Source organism: Lacerta agilis, chromosome 8, assembly GCF_009819535.1.
Source record: "Lacerta agilis isolate rLacAgi1 chromosome 8, rLacAgi1.pri, whole genome shotgun sequence".
Lineage (NCBI taxonomy): Eukaryota > Metazoa > Chordata > Lepidosauria > Squamata > Lacertidae > Lacerta > Lacerta agilis.
In genome coordinates this window covers 35,217,587-35,244,012 of record NC_046319.1, presented here as the reverse complement: position 1 = coordinate 35,244,012, position 26,426 = coordinate 35,217,587, and the positions used below count along the sequence as shown (strand labels likewise).

At 48.2% G+C, this 26,426-nt stretch overlaps 1 protein-coding gene across 2 annotated transcripts; it reads left to right on the top strand.

The window, feature by feature from the left end:
* Window positions 1-14,895: 14,895 nt before the first annotated feature.
* MEAK7 (MTOR associated protein, eak-7 homolog) lies at window positions 14,896-25,364 on the top strand. Of its 2 annotated transcripts, none has more exons than XM_033156879.1 (8): window positions 14,896-15,108; window positions 17,226-17,419; window positions 19,022-19,252; window positions 19,606-19,747; window positions 20,057-20,497; window positions 22,636-22,754; window positions 23,882-24,058; window positions 25,148-25,364. In XM_033156879.1, the coding sequence occupies exons 2-8, from the start codon at window positions 17,249-17,251 to the stop codon at window positions 25,271-25,273; spliced, it is 1,407 nt and encodes a 468-aa protein (XP_033012770.1). In that variant the 5' UTR covers window positions 14,896-15,108; window positions 17,226-17,248; the 3' UTR covers window positions 25,274-25,364. The 2 variants fall into 2 exon arrangements, with proteins under 2 accessions (XP_033012770.1, XP_033012769.1); XM_033156878.1 differs by having other exon boundaries at window positions 20,054-20,497.
* Window positions 25,365-26,426: the final 1,062 nt, after the last annotated feature.

Here is a 26,426-nt window from a genome sequence, read left to right as displayed (position 1 = left end):
ACTCAGAAGGGTGGTGGGAATGGGTGATCAGCTGATAGGTGTGGAAAACCTGTTGACGACTCTTAACGGCTGCAATTAGTCTGGCAGGGAAAGGCAAGGGGTGAGATGGCTAAAGATAGCTTTGTCATGTATAATGAGATAAGAATCCAATGTCTTTGTTCAGACCAGGTTTCTCCATGGTTTTAAGTTTGGTGATTAGTTGCAATTCAGCCACTTCTCTTTCCAGTCTATTTCTGAAATTTCTTTGTATTAAGACAGCTACTTTGAGATCTTTTATAGAATGTCCTGGGAGATTGAAGTGTTCTCCTACTTGTTTCTCTGTCTTGTGATTCCTGATATCAGATTTATGTCCATTTATCCTTTGGCGTAGGGTTTGGCCTGTTTGTCCAATATAGAGAGCTGAAGGGCACTGTTGGCATTTGATTGCATACACAATGTTGGAAGATGAGCAATTAAATAGTCCTGAGATGGTATGTTTGATGTTGTTGGGGCCAGTAATGGTGTTGTCCGGGTTTATGTGGCAGCAATGTTGGCATCTGGGTTTATTGCAGGCTCTGGTAACAGTGTCCATGTTGAGTCCTGTTGTTGTATTATTGTGGGTGAGGAGCTGTTTGAGATTGGGTGGCTGTGGTTAAGGCAGAAAGAGTGGGGGACCTCCAGCTTCCCAGACTACCCTTGTAACTTTATCTCTATGCTGACTTCCCTCTACTGTATTTCTTTGAAGTTTAGAGTGATACTCTTAGGTTGCGTCCAGTTTACAACTTCCTGCCCCTCCTTGCATTCTTTCTCGGAACCTCCAGGCAAGAGGTCATCTTTGGAGCCATCTTCTGAGAATGATTTGGCAGGCATGTCTTTTTGTTTCTCCAACTAGATGGTTAGCTGGGAGTTGCAGAACTCTTTCCTATCAAGAATGAACACCTCTTAGTAAGCACAAGCTTTCTTCTTTTATACAAAATCTCAGTCAGAATCCCTTTCAACTAAAGGTGTGCTCCAAGCAAGGATTCAGTTAACCTTTGCCGCTGTGTGTAAACTCTATATGCTAACACAAGCAAACCAGAGTGAATGATCGGGTAGCCTGTGGGTGTTGTATAACCCACCAATAAACATTGTGCTTACAAAGCAGGATGAATGTTCAATAAACAGGTCACCTGGAAATAACCTCAGCAGACTTCCACCGATGAACAGGTAGGTCAGGTAGCCCGAAAAGAAAGATCCAAATCAGACCACTGTGCCACCTCTTACTTCCTGACATGGAGCTGAACCCTCGCAAAGCTTTCAGAAGGCCAAACTTCTTAAGGTCAAATTCCTGGATGATATGTTAAATGCATATAATTTGCCTGTTTTTCCTTTGTTAAAATGATGTGTTTGCTTGTGTTGAAGAAAACCCTTCCCCTCCTGAAGCTGCTATCAGTTCCAGAGTCATTGGTAACCTGCAGGGGACATGAGCTCTTGCAAGGATGTAGCAGCTGCTTTCTCATAACAGTAAATTCCTAACACTTCCCAATTAAACACAGAAATATTTACAATTCTCTTACCCACTACCCCAGAACCAATTTATTGCAAAAGATCTTGACAACCATTGTCATGGCAACCTAACATTACCCCACGCGAGAGACCTATTTGTGTATATAATAATAGACTAGCCAGAAATCCCCATTAGGAAGCTGGTTTGTGTGTACAGGCTGGAAGATGGAGCTCAGTCAGGGGATTGGTTCTAGTAATGATGTATGTTCTAGCAGCGTTTTCAAGGATGGAGCCATCAATGGTGTCAACCTTGCCCAGAAAAGTCCAGATTTGTCCTGGGTCCACCCGCAATATCAGTGAAACAACCCACTGTCGAAAGAGATCACAGTTCCTAGCCACCAAACCTTAAACGCAGTCAAGTGGAATAGCTAAAGTCTTGATGAATGAATGGTTTGCTTCTCCTGTCAGAGGCAGCATGGACTAGTGGCCCCTGGAGGCCCCTTCCAACTCTACAATTCTATGATTCTATGAATGTCAGCGGCTGGGAAATACAAGTGGGCAGAGTGTTGCTCTTGTGCTCAGGTTCCGCTTGCTGGTTTGACCATAGGTATCTGGCTGGCCACGGTGAGAACAGGATGCAGGAGTAGATGGGCAAGAAACCTTGGAAACAACTGTTGTGTTTTTTAGGCTGAAAATATTGTTGCATGGGGGCTGCTTATGTGGGGGCTGGAAGGGTTTGCCATAGAGAATCAAAGAAGAGGAAATTCTCCCTCCCCTCCTCACTCTTGCATTCTCTGTCTGGGGACAACATGCAAGCTGGGTTTGCCCAACAGCATTCAACAGCAGTATCCCGATTTTCTCTACTTAAGGCTGCTGTGCTGGGAATATCTGAAATGTGACCTCTCAAGGCGAAGCCTGCAGAAATGCTGAAGCAACCTATTGGTGTTTCCTGTAGTGTAACCCTTTCCAGCCACAGAGGAACCGGCAGTGCGGAGGGAGCACTTTTTGTCGCTAGTCTCTGTTAACTCAGCAAAAACGAAGAGGGTCAGCTTGCGAAGAGGTCACTCTTTGTGGGAAATGCCTTTCCGACTTGGCTGGAGCTCTGTTGCCATTTGGGCTGATAGGGCTCTGCCGCGGGTGCGGAAGGAACGGGAAGCTTCCCAGACGCTGTAGTGGCCACTGGAAACTGAGATGGGAGATCAAGGAAAGCACAACAACAACAACAACAACAACAACAACCCACAGTTCCTGGAGGTTGAAAGCAGGACAGGGAAGCAACTAGGGGTGCATTCAGATTTGAAGAACATTGGGTTAGTTTTCTTTCCCATTTTCTAATTTTCTGTTTGCACTGCAGTGCCTGTGGTGTCATGGAACTGTGGCTCTTCCGACAGATACACTGGCATGCTGCGCTGAATTTCATTCACAGCAGTGGGCGTGGTGCGACACAACAACAAGCATCACTGGACAGCATCGCTACTCTCCCGCCTTTTCCTTGTGCTTCTGTCTCCTCGTGACTCAGGAAAGAACTGTATGCCGGCACACCACCCCAAATTTTGTCACTTTACTCCCACAATTTTCTGGGTTGAGGGGGCTGCAAGTGAAAAAAAAAATTTTTTCCCCTGGAATCAAATAAAACGGAGAGCTAAGCAGGCCCTAGATTCCAATAGTTTTCCCGAAGTGGCTTCTAAATCATGTGAAAGCCCCAAGTTCATAGGGAAACTAACAGGGAGGGAAATGCCAGGGAAATGGAATAAGCTGTCCTGTAGATGCAGTCTAAGAGTGCTGTGTGGGAGGCAGCAGGCAGGCAACCAGCCAACGGGGACTGTGGTGTGGGAGGTGGCAAGCGGGCATCCATGGTAGTGGGAGAAGGAACAGCCTTGTGACACAGAGGAAGGGGACGTTTTAGCTCTCAACGTTTTCAACCTTCCTTGTAATCCCAGGCTGTGTACACACCATGCATTCAAAGCGCATTCCCGCCCACCACAGAAAGAACCATGGGAACTGTAGTTGACCCCTCGCAGATCTACAATTCCTAGCACGCCTCAAGGATTCTTTGGGGGAAGGCATTTGTTTTAAATGTGCACGGCTGCAGAATTGGACTGGTTTCCAGGTCCTCACGAGACACACGGTAGAGGCCCACGGCGACAGCTTGCGTTGAGCTCGCTTCTGCTTATGTATAGATGCAGGTTTAGGTTGACATGCAGAGGGAAAGAAACGAAACTCTGGCTGTCCCTGTCAGGGCTTATTCTGAGCTGTGGGGCATAAACAGGATTTCTTGGGACCAGTATGCTGTGTGTGGATTGGGCCCTCCACAGTTGAAGATGGAAGATGCCCAGGGACTCACTGGCACTGTGGTTTGCAGTGTGTTTGATCCATAAGTTTTTTTTTAAGTTTTAAAGCAGGGGTGGGGGTGGGGGTGGGGGTAGGAAGGCAGGAGATCCAGCACCTTAGGGCAAAGACCTAGGGCTCAGCCATTCCCTGACAACATCCTGTATTGGCAGGATGGAGAACAACTTTTCTCCCTGCCTCATAATCCTGGAATTAGGGGACAACTGATGAAGCTGAATAATGGAAGGTTCAGCACAGGCAAAAGGAAGTCCTTCTTCACAAGGAACATGGAAACTATGGAATCTGTTCCTGCAAGAGGCAGGGATGGCCACCAACTCAGGTGGTTTTGAAAGAGGATTAGACAAATTCATGGAGAAGGCTACCAATGACTACTAACCCTGATGGCTATGTTTGACTTCCTGTTTGGGGTCAGTATGCTGCTGAATACCAATTGTGAGAAACCACAAGAGGGGAGAGTTCTGTTGATCTCAGGTCCTGCTTGCAGGTTCCCCATGGGCATCTGGTTGGCCACTGTGAGAACAGGATGCTAGACTAGATGGGCCACTGGCTTGATCCAGCAGGATCCCCTTATGTTCTTAAACTCATTTCCTGAATAGGAGACCCAGTCTATTATTCCCATCATGTTGGGCTTCCGGGTTCTTTTTCCACATTTGGCAAGTTAAGGAAGTCTCCAGGTATATTTTCCTTCAGACTGCAAAGCCCACTCTCCAGACTGTCTCCCATCTCACCCAAAAAGCAGGCGGCAGCATGGCAGTATAACATCTCAACCCTGCGATGCTTCAGAGCTGCTGAGAAAGAAATCTAATCCATTTTTCATTTCCTCTTTGCCCTAGCATTTAAGAGACCTGTGAACCCTTGACAGATCTGGCTGCTCGTTTTACGAGATTCTGCTTTTTCCTCTTCGTCTTAAAATGTCAAGCTTTCGTCCCTTTAGGTGTGAAGGGGCTCCAAGCAAAACAATTTAACGCTGAATTTGACCACTGAGAGAGCCTGAGGAAAACTGATCCATCTGCAGCTCTCTCCAACATTGTCCCTTTTTTCACCCTGGGGTTGAGAATGATTCCCTTTGCTTCTGAACGTCAAAGAGCAGCAGCTGATGACAGACTAAAAACCAAAGTCTGGAGATCTCACGGGACACTGTCCTGCTTGACTTAGTCAAAAATCGATCACAGCCAAGAGATTAATTAGGCTCTATGGCAGCGTTTCCCCTCTAGTGTTGACAGACAATGGTTTGGCATTTGCTCACATTATTTGTCAGCTACAGACAAATGGAGACGCTTTTGAAGTGGGGCCCTAAATTGGGACAGGACATAGGAAGCTACTTCATACTGAGTCAGCTTGTTCATCTATCTCTTTCAGTATTGGCCGCACTGACTGGCAGCATGATTTAACATAAGACCATAAGCAGAGCCTGCTGGATCAGGCCAGTGGACCATCTAGTCCAGCACTCTGTCCTCTCAGTGGCTGGGAGTTGTTAGGAGACCCCCATTTCCCATCCAGAGCTACAATTCACAGAGTGGTTTAACAATCCTTCTCGGAGGGAATTCTGGGTTCCTGGAGGCCTCTCATTAGCTACTGCGGGAAGCAAGATGCTAGACTTGACTATGTTCTTATGTTTTTGACTCTTCTTATGTTCATGAGAGCAGTTTCTGGGTGTGTGCCTATTGCTCCCTAGGGAAGGGCCGTAGCTCAGCAGCAGATAGGGATGGGGGAGAAACTTAATCCCATTCTTCCAACCTAATTCAAACTTTCCGAAACAGAACACAAACTGAAACACAGTCATCCTTCAAAAATCCACATTTCTCTGAATTTCGCAATCCAGTTCTCCAGCCAAGTCATGTGTACACAAATGCTTATCCTAGGGTAGGGCATGCATAAAGAAATAGCATAGGAAAGTGCATTATATGATGACTAATTGCTTTGCAAAAATGTGATATATTAGGCGTAATTGCATTAACACGTCTATATTAGGAGAAATCCACATTACATGTTGAGTGATTTTCATGAAGTTTTATTATTATTACTTAATTGCAAGCTGATGTGGATAATTGGATTTAAGACTAGGGGAAAAAATGAGAAACTAAGAGAAACCAAATCCCAGTGGCAGAGCATCTGTTCTGCATCCAGAAGGTCCAAGGTTCAGTCTCCAGCATCTTCAGGTAGGGCTTGGAATCTCTCTCGTTTGAAATCCTGGTGAACCACTGCCTGTCAGTGCAGGCAGTACTGAGTGAGATGGATCCGTGGCCTGACTCTGTACAAGGCAGCTCCCCATGTTGCCTCTCTTTGCCCACGTGACAGGGATAGATAATTAAAGGCAAGTTATAGCCTTGCAGCTGAAACACTAAGGTCAACCTGCATGTTATGTCCATTGAAGCAGGAACAAGAGAGATCGGTTGCACTAAAACCGAAAATTAAAAGAACAGAGAGGAGAAAATACTAGTAAATCATCATGAGTTTATTTGGAAGGAAGCTTCCTCAGGACATGAGTCGGTTGGCAAAGGTTGCCTATAAATTAGTAATGCTCGAAAAAGGGAGTTTCCTTCAGCTGTGAAATTCCCAAAAAACCCAGTCCTGAGAAATAGAGCAAATAGAGATCATTGCTTAGATAGGGAGACCTATGTTTCTTTTTTTAATTGGACCCTGGGAAAATATGATAGCCTAGTTTCTCCATGCAATAGTGTAGTGGCAAATTCAGGGTCGCTTCGTGATAGTCACAGCCACACTCTCTACCAAGATTATATAATCTTGTAAGGTTATGCAATAATTTTATACAATAATAATAATAATTCTAGATGCAGTACAACAATCTATGCAGAGCTCCACATGTTGCCTTCTAACTAAATATACTATTTTCAGTGTACATACATGGACAAATGATTTGGAGTGCTCCAATATATTTTCCCAAAGTGATTTAGGCCTTGAAGGTCCATTATGTTTAACAGAACTTGCACCCCATTCTCTTGAAACTGAAACATGTTCACTGTTCCTAAATGCAGACGGAACATTACCCTTTCTTGGTGTTCTTCCCACACATCTTCTCCAGGGTAAGCCCAGGAGCCAGTCTTCAAGATGACTCACCTCTTTTCACTCTGATAGGCTTCAATCAGCACAAAGGACGAGAAGACTTGTCAGGGGCTGTAAAGTTTCCTTTTCATGCTGATTGGGCAGTCAGAGGCAGTAATGCTTCTGAATGCCAGTTGCAGGAGACCACATAAGGGAAGAGAGAGATCTTGCATTTGGGTCTTGCTTGCAGGTTTCCCACAGAGGCATCTGGTTGGCCACTGTGAGAACAGGATGCTGGACAAGCTGGGCTACTGGCCTGATGCAGCAGGGCTCTTATTATGTTCTTAAAAATGGAAGCCTCTTTTAGAGTGTGTGTGTGTGTGGGGGGAACTTGTGTGAAATAGGATGACAGGTTTCGAAACAACACTAGGCTTGGCTGGGAAGCAGAGCACCCGAGCTTCCATTGCCACTGTGGTACACATTTTGTGTGCTTTCATTCTCCAGGTTTCAGTGGAGAGTCGAGACTGAGCTGGCTAAGATCTCACTGTTCCTACACAGTATCTGAAGAAGTGTGCATGCACACGAAAGCTCATACCAAGAACAAACTCAGTTGGTCTCTAAGGTGCTACTGGAAAGAATTTTCTATTTTGTTCCTACACAAGCAGTCATAAAGAAACTGCAGTGTGGTCAATTCATTTACCCTGCAAAGTCTTGCTGCTGCTTCAGCTGCTGATACATCAAAACCATCATGTTTGAGTCATGACAAAAATAAGGAGAGACCTCCCCACCCCCACCCCCCACCTAGTTATTTAAAGTAGCTGCCTGAGTTGTGGGTTTCTCTCTCCCTGCACTCAGCCTGCTATTGATTTGAAAGCATTGTGGTTGGCTGTAAATCACTTACTTATAATAGGCAATTTAGTTGCTGCTATGAGACGCATTATGGCGTGATGGCGTTGTTACTGTTAAGGACTCAGCTGGGGGCAAGAATCACCTCTGAAATCCTCCTCCTCCTCCTCCTCCTTCAAGCAAAGGGCCCTTGCATCACTCAACAATGAACCTGAGTTTTCTGCTGAAACACCCCCCCCCCCATGCATTTAAAGGGCATTCAACACACATTTGAAGCACACAGCCTTCCCTGGAGAATTCTGGGAGCTGAATCAGGCCAGTGGCCCATCTAGTGCAGCATCCTCTTCTCTCAGGAGCCAACCAGATGCCTGTGCAAAACCCACAAGCAGGACTCAAGCACAAGAGCACTCTTCCCTTATGTGGTCTCTTGCAACTGGTACTCAAAAGCATTAGCAGGGGTGCCCAAACTTTTTTTTTCAAATTTGATGAAGTGAATATGCCTGAAGGCTGACCAAATGTGTTGAACTTTTTTTAGGATTGAAGTTGTTGAGCTTTTTTTTTTTTTTTACAATTTTACCCCAAAGTTGCTGAGCTTTTTTTTAGGATTTTACCCAAGGATATATACAGCCACAGGGGCCAAATTAGGTTCCAAAAACGGACATGCCTGCATTACTGCCTCTGACCAGGGAAGCACAACATAGCTCTCATGGCTAGTAGCCTTATGAGAGCTTTATCCTCAGGGCCGTCTTAGGCAGATCGGCCGCTGTGGCGCGGCGATCCCTCCGCCGCCCCCGACGTGCCGCCTCTCCGCCTCTGGGGCCACCTCCCTCCCGCGCTGGCCGCCCCTTGGGGGGGCGAGCGGGGGATGAGGGGCGTGGTGCTGGAGTGCCGCAGGACTCTGTGCACCCTTCCAGTGCTCTAGCTGGGGCTCCCCGCGCGGGATGGGAGGCGAGGGCGGCCGGCTCGCAGCCCGCCCGGGAGCAGCATGGGCGACAGTGGCTGTGCCGGCGGCGCGTGAGCGCCCGTCCGCCTGTGGGGGCGGGGGCGGGTTGGGGAGGGGGCGCACGGTATACCGGCGGGCTCGGGGGGCGCCCCTGGGGGGCCGGCGCCCTTGCGCACCGCACCAGTAGCCCCTATGGATAAGACGGCCCTGCTTATCCTCTTTGGAATTTGTCCAAGTTGGTGGCCATCCCCATCTCCTGTGGCAGTGAGCTCCATATCTTATCTATGCACTGAGTTAAGAAGTTCCAATTGCCAGCACCCTGCACAAAATACAATTCCCAGGACCCTTTGTGGGCACTGGAGGTGCTTTAAATGTATGGGATGGATCTGTCCGAGAATTCTACTCAGCAAGGAGGTCCAACCACTCTTCCCCACTCATCCATGCAACTGCCTCTCTTTACTGCAAGGGTGGGGAATTGTGTGGGATGTGAAACACAAGAGCAGTCAAGTACAACATCCCTAGAGTGGACATAAAAGGGAATGTCTGGACCAGCCAGCCAGAACTTCCTGTTTCTCCTATGCTGGGATAGACTTCCTCTGCATGTGACTAGAGATGGGCGTGACCTCACCTGCCCAGGTAACAAAAGAGCAGGACTGGTCAGCCATCTCTCTCTCTCTCTCTGACCACATTCGTCAAAGAAGCAACATCTGCTTAGCCTAAGCTGCTCTCTTGGCTTCTAGCCAAAAGAGGACAAAGGGGCTTGCTCCTTATGGGATAGTTTCCAGGTGTATATTACTTTTCTGAGCTACAAGTCTGCCTTCTGGGATCCAATTGTGAACAGAATGTGTGAGTAAACTCTTTTTATACTTTTATAGAAGACTGTGTTGTGTCTATCTTTTTATGAGGGACTAAATGGGGAATTACCAAAAGGGAAACGTATTTTAGAGGCTTTAGCAAGCCTGAGCAAACGCATCCGCTGTGCACGTTTAAAAAAGGGGAATGTAACTCTGCTAAATTGTAGAACTTGTTAACACAAGTTGGAAAGGATACAATCAAACAATATATCCTCTCCTGCATCCCTGAACATTCCACAAATTGGATGTGGCCAGCAGACCAGATGGTGATCCTCTCAACATTTTCCACATCAAGTCTGACAGGTGACCATTTTGGACAGTTGGTGGAGCCAGAGTCAATGGCAGGCAGAGGCACACCCTGTATGGTTGTAGCTAAGAAGGAAGGCAAGTGGGGACAGGCTGAGGTTGGTGGGAAAGTGCCCTAGTCCCCAGCCTCCACAGAATGGATGCAAGATTTATCTTCTGTATAGAAGCCTACACTCCAGCTGCACAAAAAGCAGTGGTTTCTATACACCCACATACATCTGCCTCCCGGCAAGCAACAGCCCACTATTTGCTTCTGAATGCTTGAACATTTCACACTGTGCTCTCCAGATTTTGTTAGCTGCATTGAATGCTTTGGACTGAAAAACAGGTTACAAAACCTTCCGTCTGCAAGTAGGATACTAATATACTAAAATACAGCACTTAGGAAGGGCTGTGGCTCAGTGTCAGAGCCCATGCAACAGAAGATCTCAGCTTCAATCCTCAGCATCCTAAAACAGGGCTGGGAGCGCCTCCTTGCCTAAGACAGACAGGACAGCCACTACCAGACAATGTGGATTGAGCTAGATGGAGCAAGGCTATGAACATAAGGCAGCTCCCTAGGTTTCCTATCTGCCGGAAGGGTACAAATATATTGAAACCCATCCTTCTGTAGTCAGGCACTCTGCAAGAGAGGGTGGAAGTTAGAGACACCAGGGGCCGGCTAAAGACAGGACCATCTCATCCATAGGGGCTAGTGGCGCAGCGCGCCAGGGTACTGGACCCCCCAGGGGCCCCCCCGTGAGCCCGCTGGCATACTGGGCGCCCCCCTCCCCAACTCGCCCCCGCCCCCACAGGCGAGCTGTCGGCCGGGCGCTCGCGCGCCAGCAGTGCAGCCCACGCCGCTCCCGGGCGGGCTGCGAGCCGGCCGCCCTTGCCTCCCGTCCCGGGAGCACTGGGAGGGTGCGCAGAGCCCCGCGCCGCTCCAGCGCCACGCCCCTCATCCCCCGCTCACCCCCCTGAGGACCGGCAAGCACGGGAGGCGGCGGAGAGGCGGCACCCCCGGAGGAGGACTCGCTCCAGAGATCCTGGCGGCAAACTCGTCTGGGAACGGCGCCTCCCAACTCAGGGCCGCTTCGCCGTGCGGATGAACTTTTCCGCGGGGAGTGAAAGGCGGCACAGTAAAAACAATGGCTCGCGGGGAAGGCAGCCGCGCGCCGCGCGTCCCTTAGGGGAACGTAAGAGCTGGCCGCCCTCGCCTCCCATCCCGGGAACACTGGAAGGCCGCACAGAGCCCCGCACCGCTCCAGCGCCACGCCCCTCATCCCCCGCTCACCCACCCCCCTTCTCGAGGGGCGGCAAGCGCGGGAGGGAGGCGGCGGAGAGGCGGCACACCGGGGGTGTCTCCTTAAGACGGCCCTAGCTAAAGAGGTTCCCCACCATTCGGTATATGTTTTCCTGCCATATAGGCCAAGTCCTCAGCCATAGGCACAACCCTTCTTACACTGCAGAAAAAGCTGTGAAAGCAGGTAGAGTTTCCAGGTCAGGAGCATTCCTTTCCTTGAGATTTCAGTGCCCAAACCTGAGACCAAGGGGCAGCTTCCAGTGACGTAATGGGGGCAGGCCCTAGAGATGGAGGTTAATTGGGAGAAGGGCACATCCCGTGGAGTATCTTCTTTATAATTTGCAGCCAGCTGCTGCTGGGCTGAATCCTGCAAGCTGCACGCACAGTATTTTTTAAAAAATAATTTATCACCATCATCATCATCATTACTACTACTACTACTACTACTGCTACTACTACTACTATTAAAGGCACTTTTGCCCTCCTGGAGATTTAAGTTCTCCACTAGCAATCTGGAAGGGGCCTGGAGATTTGGAGGCCTGGCAACTCTACAAGCAGCATCGCAACCACAGCACAACATGTTATGCTTACACAGCAATGTCTGTGTGTGACTCGGGCATCTCCCCCACTCCGCCCTGCCCCACCCACACACTATAGCAGGAGAAGAAATAAGTATTTCCACTTCTGTGCTAATCTGCAGCAGGATCTGAAAGTCTATTGCAAAACCGAAAGACAGAGAAAGGGAAAGAAAGTGTGTGTGTGTGTGCTTCCTCTGTGAATAACACCCAAAAGACACACTTCTGATTCAGAGGAAGTTTTTTTCCCTCCATTCTTTCCCCCCTTCTTTCTCTCTCACCATATATGGTCATATATGTTTTTTGCAATCGAATCAGGTAACCTATCAGCACAAAAGACAAACCGGGTTACTCTGAGCAGAAAGGAAAGCCACAGGATATGACTTGAGTGAAGCAAACCAGGCCAGCTGGGAGGAGGTTGGGGCGAGGCTTGCCTTTTATGGTAAAAAAAAACAACACCACCTTTGTTGAAGGTCAGATGCATCCGGCATTGCCCAATAGTCAAATACAAAAAGTGCAGCAATTCACAGTTCCCATCGCAGGGCTTGCACAAGTGGTGCCACTTGATTCAATGCATCAGTCACGTGAGCTGTGCAACGCACCCCTGAACATGCTTCCTTAGAAGCAAACTTTATAGAGTTCAATGGGGCTTATGCATTTTGTGGACACATTAGAGCACCTTCTTTGCATGCAGAAGTTCCCAGGTTCAATCCCTGGCATTTCCAGGTGCAGCCAGGGGAGATCCCTGTCTGAATCCCCCGGAGACCCGTCGCCAATGTTCTGACTCAGTACTGAGACAGCTTCCCGTGTAGCCTCCACTGGCTACGTCTGTCCGTGAATAAAAAGGCAGCCTGCAAACAGAACCTGAGTGCAGTAGCACTTTCCCCACTTGGAATCCCCAGCAACTGGAATCAAGGGGCACATTTTTCAAAAGAAAGTACCGGTACTTCTTCACATAGCAGCACATAGTTAAACTGTGGGATTTACTCCTGCAAGATGTAAGCAAATTCATGCAGGAGAAGTCTATCAGTGGCTACTGCCGCAGTGGTTGTGTTTTAATTCTGCTCAGAATGCTGTTGTGCTCTACTGCCTGCCTGCAGGCTTCTCACAGCCATCTGGCTGGCCACTGTGAGAACAGAGTGCTAAGCCAATATTGAGAGGCATATTGCCTGTGACATCAGAGCCAACGCATCCCCTGTGAATTTTCTTGATCCTCTTTCAAAGTCATCCAAGTTAGGGACCATCAATACCTCCTGTAGGAGCAAATTTCAACCGTGTACTGTGTGGAGAAGTGCTTTTCTTTGGTCTGCACGGAATCTTCCAACATTTAGGTACACTAGATCAGGGGTCAGCAAAAATTTTCAGCTATGGGCCGATCCACTGTCCCTCAGACCTTGTGGGGGGCCGGACTATATTTTGAAAAAAAATAATGAACAAATTCCTGTGCCCCACAAATAACTCAGAGATTCATTTTAAATGAAAGCACACATTCTACTCACGTAAAAGCACCAGGCAGGCCCCACAAATAACCCAGAGATGCATTTTAAATAAAAGGACACATTCTACTCATGTAAAAACACGCTGATTCCCGGACCGTCCGGGGGCCGCATTTAGAAGGCGATTGGGCCACATCTGGCCCCCATGCCTTAGTTTGGGGACCCCTGCACTAGATGGTTTGCTTAGAAATTGAGCCTTAAGTTTGTGATTTCATAGTGAGCAATTACCGTAGGTAGCATTCTGACATTTTTTAGTGTGTGAGTGTATCTACTTGTTGCAACTGTCACAAAAAGGTAAAAGTAGCTGTGTTGGCCCAAAAGTTCCAAAAAGCCACATTAGGACGATGACTTTGCTAGGTTGACCAAGATGTCACAGAATAATATGCATCTTCAACATCACCATCCTATGCCTTATGTAAGCTTTTGAGTGTTCAGAATTCTACATCAGGCTAGATGGAGAGGAAGATCAGATGAAATATATTGGCTAGTGTTTAAGCGGTGATGGATGGTTTGAGGACCAATCAATTTCCCCCTTCTTCTCTCTCCGCCCACATCAGCCTGTAAGATACAGTACCACAATTTTGCGGGAATGCAGGGCAAAACAAAAAAACATACAGATTGCTGTATTGGCTGTATTCAGCTTCCATAGATTTCCAGTTTTCATTAAAATAAAAGAAATGGCTAAGGGTCTCTAAATACTAAGTGACTAAAATATATGCTGAAAGGACTAGGTTGTGCATTGATGGTAATAAATATCCCACTGCCACCTTGTGGACATTGGGATCATGTTGCGTCAGGGGATCTGTACACATCAAAGCAGCTGTGGTACTACCTAGTCTGGATTACTGTGACATGCTCTATGTGGGGCTGGCCGTGAAGATTGTTCAGAATGTGCAGCTGATGCTGGATACTGCAGGCAAAGAGTTGATGGGAACCAGATAACAAGACACCTAATTTTGACACCTCCAATTTGTGGCCAGCCTCCATTCAAAATGCTGGTTTTAACTTTGGGCTTGTGGAAAGGCACCACAGGCAGATGGATCCACACCATACATTTAATGCACACCCAATGAACATTTGAAGCACATGACTTCCCCCAAAGAGTTATAGGAACTGTAGTTTGTTAAGGACGCTGGGAACTGTAGCAGCGAGGGGGAAATCATGCGCTCTAAATGTGCAAGTTAATTACCCCTGCATGATTGACAGCATGCAACAGGTGCTTGTAACTCTTGCCCAACCTCACATGTCATATTGTGCTAACAGTGGCAATGTATGCATTAGTCAGGTTGAAGCCAGGTAAAAACGTAAAGAAATGCCACCCAGTTTCTTTTTTGGTGCTAGTCTGACTGTCCGAGCGCATCCGGGAATCGAACCCGTAATTCACCAGCGGCTTCATTTGTTCTCCCCGCGCTCCCGCTACTCCGCAAACGCTCCCATTGGCTACGACGACAAAAGAGGGCGGGACACCTAGAAGGAAGTTCCCGCGAGAGATAACGCAGCCCGGCCTTCACCTCAATATAGAGAGATTAAAATAGAGAGTAGTCCACTCTTTCCTTTTCTTATCAGAACTTCCGGCCTAGGTCGAACCCTTTTCCGTTTTAACTCCCAGGACAATGCATATCGAGGGAAGAGTCACCATAGAGATGAGAATGGTAGGAGGAGGAGGAGCCCATGTAGTATCACTCTCGCGAGCACGCTCCACCCACTCTTCCCTTTTTCTATCTCTATGCCAAGTCTGTCGATTTGTTGATGCAGTACAGAAGGCGGACATGATGCCGACCTTAGTAGCCGCCTCTGCGCAAAGCTCGGCGTCCCCTATTGGCTGAGCGTTCTGTCAGTCAAACGGCCAGCGGGGCAGTACTTCAAGGGAAAGCCTCCCGAGAGGCCAAGAGTGGCGGCGGTGCTGGCGCTGCCGCGGGAATGAGGAGACGCCGCTGAAGAACATCGGCCGTCCGGGGAGCGTCCACGCCTGAGGAACCGTCGCCGACAAGTAAGGACATTTGCGGGGTGGGGTGGGGGTTTCAAATATGAATAGCAACGAAGGGGGCGTGGCCTATATTAATATTAATAAGGGCGTGGCACGTATGACTATCAAGGAGGACGTCACTGATTATGAATTGGTGAACCTGAGTATAATTGAAGGTATGTATGTGTTTTGCACCCTTCTCTTCCACAAAGTGGTGCTTAAAGTTAACAGTAAATTGCAACACTTAACAGTTGCTGCAACAGTCAGCTTATGAGGTCAAAGGCAAAAAAAAAAAAAAGCGTTTTGTTTTCTGCCCTTGGATCTTGCTCCTTCCTTCCTTAGTTAATTTCTTATCCACATACCAAAACTGTGAGGTAGGCTAGTCTGAACCTTGTGGTAGAAGGGGGATTTGAACCAAGATCCCACCTCTGTATTTGCAGCATTCTGTTGAAAATAAGAGATGAGCAAAGAGGATATATTCTGAATTGGACTGAGCTGGTTACAGCTCTAAGCTCAAGCACTTCCTCGCCTGTCTCATTGTCCTGATCTGAATGTCATATGGGAGTGCTGGCTTGATTGCCCTAAACAAGAACAGATTAATGTTCATCTTGTTTGATGACAAAACGCATTTCTGTTGCTCCTGATATGTGTGTGTGTTTTTTTTCTCTCTGACAGGTTTTAGGTAGCTGCACTTTGTGAATAATTCATATTTGTCGGGCTTTGATCGTTAATTTGTATTTCCATCACTGCGGCTCATTTAATGAAAAGCACTTGTGTTTCACACTTGGTTTTAAAAAAGGCTTTCATTTACGCTCCTGACCTCGAGAGAGTGGGAGCTTGGGGCATGTGTGTTTGATGCTGCTGGGAATATTTCTTTCATTATGTCCCAATGGGATTACTCAAAGGAATGAAGAGAGAGCGCTTGAAAGCTTGCAGCTGAAGCATGTTTTCAGAAGGCTGATTTATGAAGATGGTATGAAAACAGCCCCTTTGTCAACACAGTCAACTTACTTGATGTATATCCCACTTGTTTGTTTTATATTTTTGTTAACTGCTTAAAAATTCTCTTAAAATGTATGAAAATTACTGACAAAGAACATTCCGCTTCTGTGCCTTTTCTATGCAAACCGATGATGGTGATGATGATGATGCTCAGACTGTCATGAGGAGTTCCTACTTTCTAGGGACCTTTTGCAGCATGCAGTTACAGGTTTTACATAACTTCCAAAGGAGTGTTTTATGCAATATCAGTGGATTCCTGCATATGCTGCTTTGGGGTGGGTTCTTGGGGTCTTTTAGTATAGAATTGCAAGCCAATATTTGGCAGTCTACAGCCTTGTGGCTTTCAGTCTTCCAGGCCTTCTACTGTAACATTAGTCTTTGGGGCATTTTGGAAGGAGAGTGTATTCTTTTCTCAAGTTAGCAGGAGGCAGTGATGGTTACCAACTTGGATGGATTTGAAAGAGGATTAAACAAAATTCACGGAGGATAAGGCTATCAATGGCAACTAGCCATTATAGCTATGCTTCCCCCATGGTCAAAGGCAGTAATGCTTCTGAATATCAGTTGCTGGAAACCACAGGAGGGGAGAGGGCTCCTGTGTCCGGGTCGTGTTTGAGGGCTTCGCATAGGCATTTTGGTTGGCTGCTGTGAGAGCAGGATGCTGGACTAGGTGGGCCATTAGCCTGATCCTGAAGGGATCTTCTTATGGTCTTAGTTGTTGCTCTCTCTCTCTCATGTGCACACGTGCACACACACAGTTGGTCACACACTACATGCAGAATCACTTTCCATCCACAAAGTGGGGCCTTCAGCCCTCATGCTTCCCTGAGCTGTTGGGTCATTTGACGCTTTCTAATAGATTTCAGTTTGCAGCCAGGCGTTATTAATTCTTCATGAGCCAAATTGATTGTTTAACCATATTGTTTTTTCCGTTTTGATCAGGACCCTGAAGCCTTTGTGCTTTTGCAAAATGACTTTGAACCGTATGCTTCTCCCCCCCACTGCTGCAACTTGGCAGTGCCCCCATTTCGGTGGTTTTTCTGGTTGTTCCTGAAACACTGCTTGGGATCGGTACCTTCTGAGCCCTGCCGCCGTTTTCATGCTTGTCTCTTTCTTTTTCCCTTTCATCATCTTCGTAGGAGTCCACCATCTGCTGGAAAAGATGGGGAACGTGGAAAGCAGCAGCCATTACCATGAGCACCTCTCGAGGTTCCTTCCTGATGAACAAGCCGACATTGACAGTGTCTTCGTTGCCATATCCGGGTCGGGGGAAGCTGTTGGAGGAAAGGGGGGCAAACCAGCCAAGAAGGGTGTTACTCTGATGATGCTCAAGGCAAGAAACAAAACTTGGTTAAGAATTACCTTTCCGGATAATTTTCTGTGTGTTCGCAGCACTTTGTGGACATGGTCCTATTGTAATATTTGCAGCAGCCCTGCATAGTGCAGATGACCTTAAACAAATCGCTTAAAGTCAGCTCCTGAATTCACAGCAGTGGCAAGATTTGATTCCTTGAGCTTTCAGTCTCCTGGCCACTCTGCAGTGGAAGGGCTTTAGTTCTATGGTAGAACATCTGCTTTGCATTCAGAAGGTCCCAGGTCCAATCCCCGGCATCTCCAGGTAGGGCTGGGAAAGCCTCGCCCCCCTGCCTGATACTTTGGAGAGCTGCTGCCAGTCAGTGCAGGCAATACTGAGCTAGATGGAGTTAAAAGTTCTTGGTATAATGCAGATTCCCATATTCCTAAGATTAGACAGGGCTTGTAGTGGTGATGTTGTTTTACAGAGGATGCTCCTACACAGAGGTGGAGAACCTGAAGCTTTTCAGTTGTTGTTGGACTCCCAACTCCCATCTGACCCAGCTAGCATGTCCAATAGTTGGTGATAATGGAAGCTGCAGTCCACTGGCTTCCCACCTCTGATATCATGCATTGGTCTCCTAGTAATGTGCTGCAGCACATTTGAGTGGGTTGCATGAGTGATACTGTACTGATTACTTTTAAAAAAATAAGAAATAGAAAAGTGACAGGTGCGGGGGGAGTTAGGGAGAAGGAGAATAATGTAGCCGGAGTGGTGTTAGAGTGTCAGTCTAGGACCTGGGAGACCAGGGTTCAAATCCCCACTCGGCCATGAAGCTCACTGGGTGACCTTAGGCCGGTGGCTGCCTCTCAGCCTAACCTACCTCACAGGGTTGTTGTGGGGATTAAATGAGGAGGGAGAGAACCATGTTCAGCACCTTGAAGGTGGGATATTAATGCAATAAATAAAAAACAAATACCCTTCTGGTTTTCTTCAAGTTGAGCCACTGCGGCTTCTTCCCCGTCCTGCAAATCCTGGGAATTATTTTGTATTGACTGTTAATCCAGCATGCCTGCAGTTTATGTTGCTTTATGGCTTGCTGTCCTTTGGGAAGAGAGTGGGATAGAAATTTAACACGCAAATAAGTGTAGTCACTGCAGCCTGAGAATCATAGAATTGTTGGAAGGGACCCGGAGGATCATCTATTCAGGAATATGCAGCTGTCCCATACGGGGATCGACCCTGCGACTTTGGCGTTATCAGCACCATGCTCTAACCAACCGAGCTATCCAGAAAGGAGCCTGGGAAACTGCCTTATACCAGATCAAACTGTGGCTCAATCTGGCTCAGAATGGTGGGTGGGAAGCCTTTTCCCAAGCCAGTTAAGAGCCGATTTCCAGAGGTAGAAATCTGAAATGTGAAAGTATCCCTGGCCTGCTGAATGTGTAATGAGCGACTGGCTTGTCCCTTTTGCCTGTTGGCCCAAACAAGAGACATACAGTGAAGGGAGCCAGAGGAGAGATGGTCCTTCCTTGGCATCAGGATGCATTGCCTTTGGTGCAGAGTGAGCTCCTGCCACTTTGGAGACTGCTTGCTCCTTCTGGATGGCTGAACTTCTTCCCTGTTTCCTTCTATCTCTAGGCCCACGTCAAGGATGCCCTCCCTGAATCAATGGTCATCCGGCTGTACAATGGGATGAAGAGCATCCCGCTAGCCGAGAAGTCTCCTGGGTCCAACGGGCAGGTGGGGAAGGAGCAGTTTGTCGTTTTCATGTCGGCACTCTTTAAAGGCAACGCCGAGGAAAAGAAAGGCATCGTCATGAAAATGATATCGAACACGGACAGCACCGTGAAGGGAAGTCAGATCATCGAGGTAAGAAGAGAAAAAAACCCAATGTGTCCCATTTGCCTATAAGAGAGAGAAAAAGAGGGACTAGAGCAGAAATGGGGCAAGGTGATGGATCTGGGAACCAAGAGTGGGAAGCCAGGAATCAATACCTAGAAGCCAGGAATTGTTCGCAAATTTAGCGAAAGGAAAGGAAGGCAGTCTTACTCCAGTGCCAGATATGGAAGCTGTAGATATTCGTATCGTACTAGTCCCTCTTAGTATCCTTTTCTAAGTATTAATTTCTGCCCTTGTTAGGAGGTCTGTTCCTTTTTGTGTGTGTGCATCTGCTATTTAAGCACTCCACGTAGGAATAAAAATAAATTAAAAAACTCTTGAAGTTTGCAGAGGATCTGGTTGGCTCTGTGGTTCACGTCCTGAGCTACAGGAAGATGCTGAAGGGCTGGAACTTGAAGAATATGCAGAATTCAACCACTGGAATAAAAGCTTTGGCGTCTCAGTTCATGTCGGAGTTGAAAGCAGGTGAGTGGCAGAATATCCATTTTCGCTTTGGTTTAGCCACGGGCCCTGGCAATGTTTGGTGGCCATTGTGAGCTCCATAGGGTTTGTGGCTTGGGGGACAGAGAGGCTCGGAGAGCTGCATTTGGCTCTCATGCACGAGGTTGCCTGCCTCTGGAATACAACATAGCTATAGATCTTGTCTCCTCTGTCCATTAGTCCTAATCCACTTAAAAGCCCTTGGATCCAGTGGTCAGGTTTGGCAGTGGTTCCTTTGGACCCGACCAGGTTTCCTGGTGCTACTTATCTCTTAACTTTTGTTTTTTGCTGCAGATGGGAAGAGGCTTGAGGGTGGTCAGGTGCTGGACGCTATCTGTGACGAAAGCAGCATTGAGGATTGGGTCTTCCGGGTTCCACAGGTCTCCACTTTCCTCAGTGTGGTCGTCCAGCAGGGGCTGTTCATCCTGCACTCTCTCCCGGACCAAGAGCAAGAGACCCTCCCTTTGCTTCCGGAGTGCCAAGGGGTCAGAGACAGCCGCTTCGTCAGCCTCCTCGACATCCCGTCCGTCACCTACATCAACTCTCACCTGCCTTCCAAGCTCCAGCATAAATGGAGGCTCCTCTTTGTCTCCCAGGTTCACGGCCAGAGCTTTACGCAGCTGTGCGGGCACATTGTCAACCAGGGGCCCTGTGTGCTGGTTCTGAAGGACACCGATGGCTACATCTTTGGTGGTTTTTCGTCGTGTTCCTGGGTGGTTAAACCACAGTTTCAAGGTAAGAATGCCTGTTGACCCAACGTCTTTCAGCCTATAGCTCACATTTCATAAAATCTCAACCCTGCTCCTCTGGCAGGTGCTATGGGGCAAGGTTCTGTGCATATCCTGTTTAAAAAACTATTGTCTAAAAAATTCTGTATCTAGACAACCCAAATTCTTTGCCAACGAAAGCAGGATCATTTGTATAAATTGGGCAAAGCGTGCCATTTACCATATTTCCATGGCTCCTGGAAATCTCATTCTCCCACTATTCTTCAGAGATTTTAGCTGGCTTTCCCTTCGCTGGGCAGGAGGGGTTGGTGGTGGTTCCTGCCAGAAGGCTGCCTTCCCTACTGAGATTGCCTATCAGGAGGGACCATGTTCCAGGGGCAAAAGTGGAACAATGCATGCAAATTTTACTTTTGCACAGTAGGATGGCTCTTCTACAACCCTCTCTGTCCTTCATACAGGCAAGCAAGAAGCTTTGTTAGAGTTCAAGGACATGTTTTTGCTTAGCAGGGCCAGTGAGGGGCATGGCCCATGGAGAGTGGGTGTGGCCTGTTGAGAGTCCCAAGGGCCGGAGAGAGGGACCTGGAGGGCCACATGTTCTCCCTGTGCCTGATGCTCCTCTCCCCTGACTCTCACTCTTTCAAGCTTGTCTTCACTGACGATGAGTCACATGAACTTCTGGGGAAGATGAAATGTTGCACCCAACACCACATTTTCCCAGGGTCTTCTCACTGACTCTCCCAATTTAAGTCCCTATTGGTTTTAGTGAGTTGGAGACCCAGGCAAGCGTGCACAGAATTGCAGACTTCACAGATTTTATTTTATTTTTAAACGTGCATGCTGTCAAAATGACTTGCTACTGTTTTCCCACTAGATGGCAACCTTGCCGTTGCTTTTCATTCTGCTGAGATTAGAACTAACTCTCTTTAAGGTGGAGAGTATTCTCGGGACAGATCAAAATGCCTTGGACGTAGAGCAAATGTGTTCTTCCGGGAAAGAGCTGTAGCTTAGCATGCAGAAGGTCAGGGGTTCATTTGCTGACATCTCCAGGCAGGCCTGGGAGAGACCCCTGTCTGAAAAACGCATGCCTCTGGACGCCGGCTGCTGGCAACCACAGATGGGGAGAGTGCTGTTGCTCAGATGTCCTGCTTGTGAGCTTCCCAGAGACACCTGCTTGACCGCTGTTAGGAGAAGATGCTGGACCTTTGGCCTGATCTAGCAAGCTCTCATCAGGAAACCCTGGAGAGCCACCAGGGCTATCTTAAGCATATGCGACGCCGGGGTGCAAAGATCCACCTGGCGCTCCCCCCCCCCCCCCGGTTTCCCAGTCCCAGGCGCGCAGGAGGGTGGAGCTGGCTGGCTGCCTCAGCGTCTTGCTGGCTCTGTTGCCCCCGAACTAGCGGCGCAGAGCTGCCCGCAGCAGAAGAGCCCACTGCAGGCTCTTCCCCGGTCTCAACTCTTGGGCCCTGGACTCTTGGCCTGGTGCCCCTGAGAGCCCGGCGCCCAGGTGCCCCGCACCCCTAGCGCCTATGGGTAAGACGGCCCTGAGAGCTGCTGCCACTCAGTGCAGAGGATACTGAGCTAGATGTACTGATAGTCTGACTTGGCATAAGGCAGGCTCCTTTGTTCCAGTGCATCTCTTCTGCCCCTGCCCCACCAGACCTCCATACAGGGTGTATAGAGGGTTCTTTGATACTGGCTGCCCTACAGGTGACGGGCGAAAATTAGCAGTAGAAGCGGTAGGGTTATGAGGTGCCTCATCTAATGCAGGGGCCATTAGGATGCCCTCGCCTGCTTCAAGTATTTGGTACCAGGCCAATCGGGGCTTTACGTGTCAGTTTAAGCACCATAATTTGGGCCAGGAAGACAACTGGCAACGAGTGCTGGCGTTTCAAAATTTCTTTGTGCATTTAAATAAAAGATCTCGGGTTCAATCCCCGGCATCTCCAGGCAGGACTGGGAGTATTCTCTGTCTGAAACTCTGGAGAGCTGCTGCTGCCAGTCAGTGTCAACAATACTGAGCTAGATGGACTAAGTGTCTGACTCGTTGTAAGGCAGGTTCCTCTGTTCTGTGTCCCTAGATTGCCTTCCTTTCTGTTCCTTGCTATTTGCTCTGTGCTCCTTCTCCCTTCCACTGTTGTTTTACAGGCAACAACGGCTGCTTTCTGTTCTCTGTTTCCCCCTCGCTTGAGGTCTTCACTAACACCGGCTACAACGACCACTACATGTACCTGAATCACGGGCAGGAGACAATGCCGAACGGCCTTGTAAGTACAAAATGGTTGCAGGATAGAGCCCTGTCTTGTAATATGGCACTTTCAGTCACCCTGGGGAATCTAGTCCTCTTGTGCAGTGCGACTGTGAGGGTCAGTTTTTGCTGGATCGCACCACTTAAAGATTGTGGGTTTGGCAGATTGTGTGCTTGATCTGCTTATCCAGGATTTTTGTGTGTGTGTGTGTGTGTGTGTGTGTGTGGTTGGCCAGATGGCCTTTGCTGAGCATCTGACTGAAAGCCTATATTTAGTTGAGCTTTTATTTTATTTTTTTACAAGGCAAAATACAGAGAACAAGGGGAGCCAGATGATTCCAGAATTACAAATTCTTAATATAAAAAATGGTGAAATGTAGGCAACCATTTAAAAAAATTTAGCAAGGGATACATACGTTGAAAGGACAGAAATACAAAAAAGTTATTGTAAAAAATAAAAGTTCAGCAGAGGAGAGAGCCTGTTGGGAGTTTTCTCCCCAAATCCTATTGAATAGGAAGACATGTTCTTCATTACTTCTTGTTTGTCAGCATTTTCTTCGTAGGTATTCCCCTTCAGTATGTAGTTTGACTTAAAAAATGGTGTGGTGTTTGATATAAGTGAAACTGATTTGTACTTGTATTCTATTTCTGTATTAAACTGTGGCAGCCTATGGCTTCGAACAATAAAGAAAGGTACTGTTTCACAGGTGTGATGATGGCTGTTAGCTTAGATCATTTCGGAAGGGGGTTAGATAAATTCAAGGAAGAAGAGAGGCCTGTAAAGGGCGACTTGTCATGGTTACTATCCAGGACCTCCCTGTTCAGAGGTAATGTGCCACCAGTTCTTGAGGACTAGTAGCATGGATGTGCTGTCGCCCTCCTGCCCTGCTTGTGGGATTCTCCGAGGCATCTGATGATTGAGCACTGCAAGAAGCAGGATGTGTGAGCTACATAGCACTTTGGTCTGACCCAGCAAGGCCCATTTTAGATGGGTTGGGTGTTGGTGGGGCGAGCACGCCTGCCTCTGGGTGGATTGCCATAGCGTGTCCTTCCAGCCCCACCCAACGCTGATAGGGTCATTCAGTGAAGGAGCAGACTCTGCATGCTGCAGTGTGTCAGCTGAACCCCTTTGTTCTTCCTTCCCAGGGCATGGGCGGACAACATGAATACTTCGGCCTGTGGATCGACAGCAACTATGGGAGGGGCCACAGCAAAGCCAAGCCCAGATGCACCACGTACAACAGCCCTCAGCTGTCGGCCAAGGAGAACTTCACGTTGGACGCCATGGAAGTTTGGGCAGTGGGAGACCCAGAAAGTGCCGCCGTAAGTGACTGCAAAACAATAACTTTGAGGTAGCTGGGCAGTGGGTCAGTAGCCCCATGAAACCCACGCATAAACTCTCTGAGTCAAAGCAGCTTGCAAACTTCCATCCCTATGAACACTAAGGGATGTTGCACTGGAGGGTGGAAACCCTCAAGAAGCATCCTCAGTCCAGGCATGGCATTGTGCTGTGTAAATGGCACCCAACAGGCTATCGGGGCTGGTCAGTGCTAGGAAAGGAGGTTGAGTGGACAGGCAACTGTGATGTTCTCAACCCCCCCCCCCAACTCCTTTGAGCCACTCAGTCTCCAGACGGGTGATCAGTATTGTGAGGAGTGAGTGTCCTCTTGTTTGTGTCACGTCCTCTCAGATAAAACAGATTTATTGAGGCCACAGTGGGCTGCTGTGCATGGTTGTCCTATTTCTTTTGGGCTGGTGGGCCACAAGATGTGTTCCTCTTAAGGGGGCGTGGCTTCTGGAGGCTCCAGCCGTTTTCTATGATAGCACCATTCATGTATGAAAAGGCTAAAGGCAAAAGAAAACTCCTATGTTCAGTGCTAACACCAGAGGGACAAGTCTAATCGGCAAGCGACAATGAAAACAGCAGCAGGAGCCATTGCAGAGACAGGTACCCCCACCTCCAAAGTTAATCGTCCGTTAAAAGTTTTGGAGAGGAAAATGGCATTTTCATACTGCTTTCCTGGCAACAATACCATGGTGGGTGTGGGTGCATGTGCTGTTTTTTTGTGCTTCTTCCCCCAGCGGTGCCCCAAGGGTTCCTCTTAGCGATCAAAGATCATGCTCTGATGACATTGGTCCCCTTCTGCAGTCATTTCAGGAAGCTGTGTGACCTTACCCAACCTGTTTGACTGGACCAACAAAGTAGGCTGGCAAGTGGGTGGGGGCCGCAGAACCTGTCCTGCTGTTTGCAGAGGGATGGCCGGGGGGGGGGGTGTTATACAGGGAAGCAGCAACAACTTCCTTCTAACGCAGACGTGACGTGAAAACGAAAGGGCCCCAGGGTGGGTTGAATTCTTTCTTGAATTCTTATTTTGTTTGGTGCTCCAACCTGCCTTCTGGGTTTTGATTTAGGGGACAGGGCCGAAGAGCGTCCTGGACGCAGACCCCGAGGCCCAGGCTTTGCTGGAGATGATCGGGAAGGGCCGGAAGAGCGACGGGTTTCGGGATCCGGGTGATGGCGACGGGGGCGACAACTGAGAACAAGGCCTGGAAGCTCTCGCCTGATGCTTTGTGCAGAGCAGTCTCTGATCTCTCTTCAACACCGCATGTCAAAACTCGATAACACAAACCGCTCAAGTGTAATGTGTTTCCCTAGAGTTGCATGTTGTCTGGTTAGGAGACAGATCCTTTGTGTAGCGGGATGGTTTGTCTGTGGTGGGCAGATGGGGTGATTGTATGCTTTAGGTAGTTCTTAATAATCAAGGGTATTGCTGAATATAAATGAAGACAGGTTCATGTCCCTCCCCCTCCTTTGGATCAGTGTTAGCATCCACTGTTTAGTCACACATTTCATCTGGGAGCAGCTCAAGGGAGTTTTCGAGAATCCTGTTGGGAAACAGTTTCCTGAACGAATTGCAGCTTGTTTGCTCAAGGGGGGGGGCCTTTGCTAATCATGCTGAAGCAAGTTTTGTTGGGGACAGTTGGTTCAACCCAGTGTTGAACATTCACAGACGCTGCTTTAGGGAACCCACATTTTAAATGTTGCAAAGGCAGTAGCCAGAGAACTGAGCACTTGATCGATGCTGCTTTTAGTCTCGGACTGCTGTCCCGACATGGTTCACATAAGTGTATAGGACTGAGAACCAAGTCAGATTTCCAGGGTGGTGCAGGCACAGGCCAGTGCTGGGAGTCCAAGCAAAAGTCCGCCTCCCTGGTGAATTTCTAGGTGGCATCACTACACCAGATCCTTTAAGATGCATGAGATTCGGCTGATCCTTGAGCTGCTGGCGGCAAGTTGCAGGTTAACCGGATCAGAACAAATCAATGCTAAATCATGTGGTGAAGCAGTGGGTGCAGCCTGTCAACCGGGGCGCCAGTCTGAATTTTGCAGCCAAACTTAGCAACGTCTGAAACCCAAAGGCCCAATTTTCTTTGCTAGGTATTGTCGAGAAATGATCTCAAGTCCTCAATTTATGGCCTACTTGAGGATTCAGTCTAGGGAACTATAAAGGGGTATGAAGACGGGGTTCTACCTTGGATTTTCATGCGACTGTCCGCTTTGCAAATCTGCACCTCTATGTAACACAAACCACACAGCAAATAAGATGATATAATCTGAAACATAAGCTGCAAACTTTAGAGCTACTCAGGACTTCTTATCATGCTCCGAAAAGTAAGTGTGTGAGAGTGA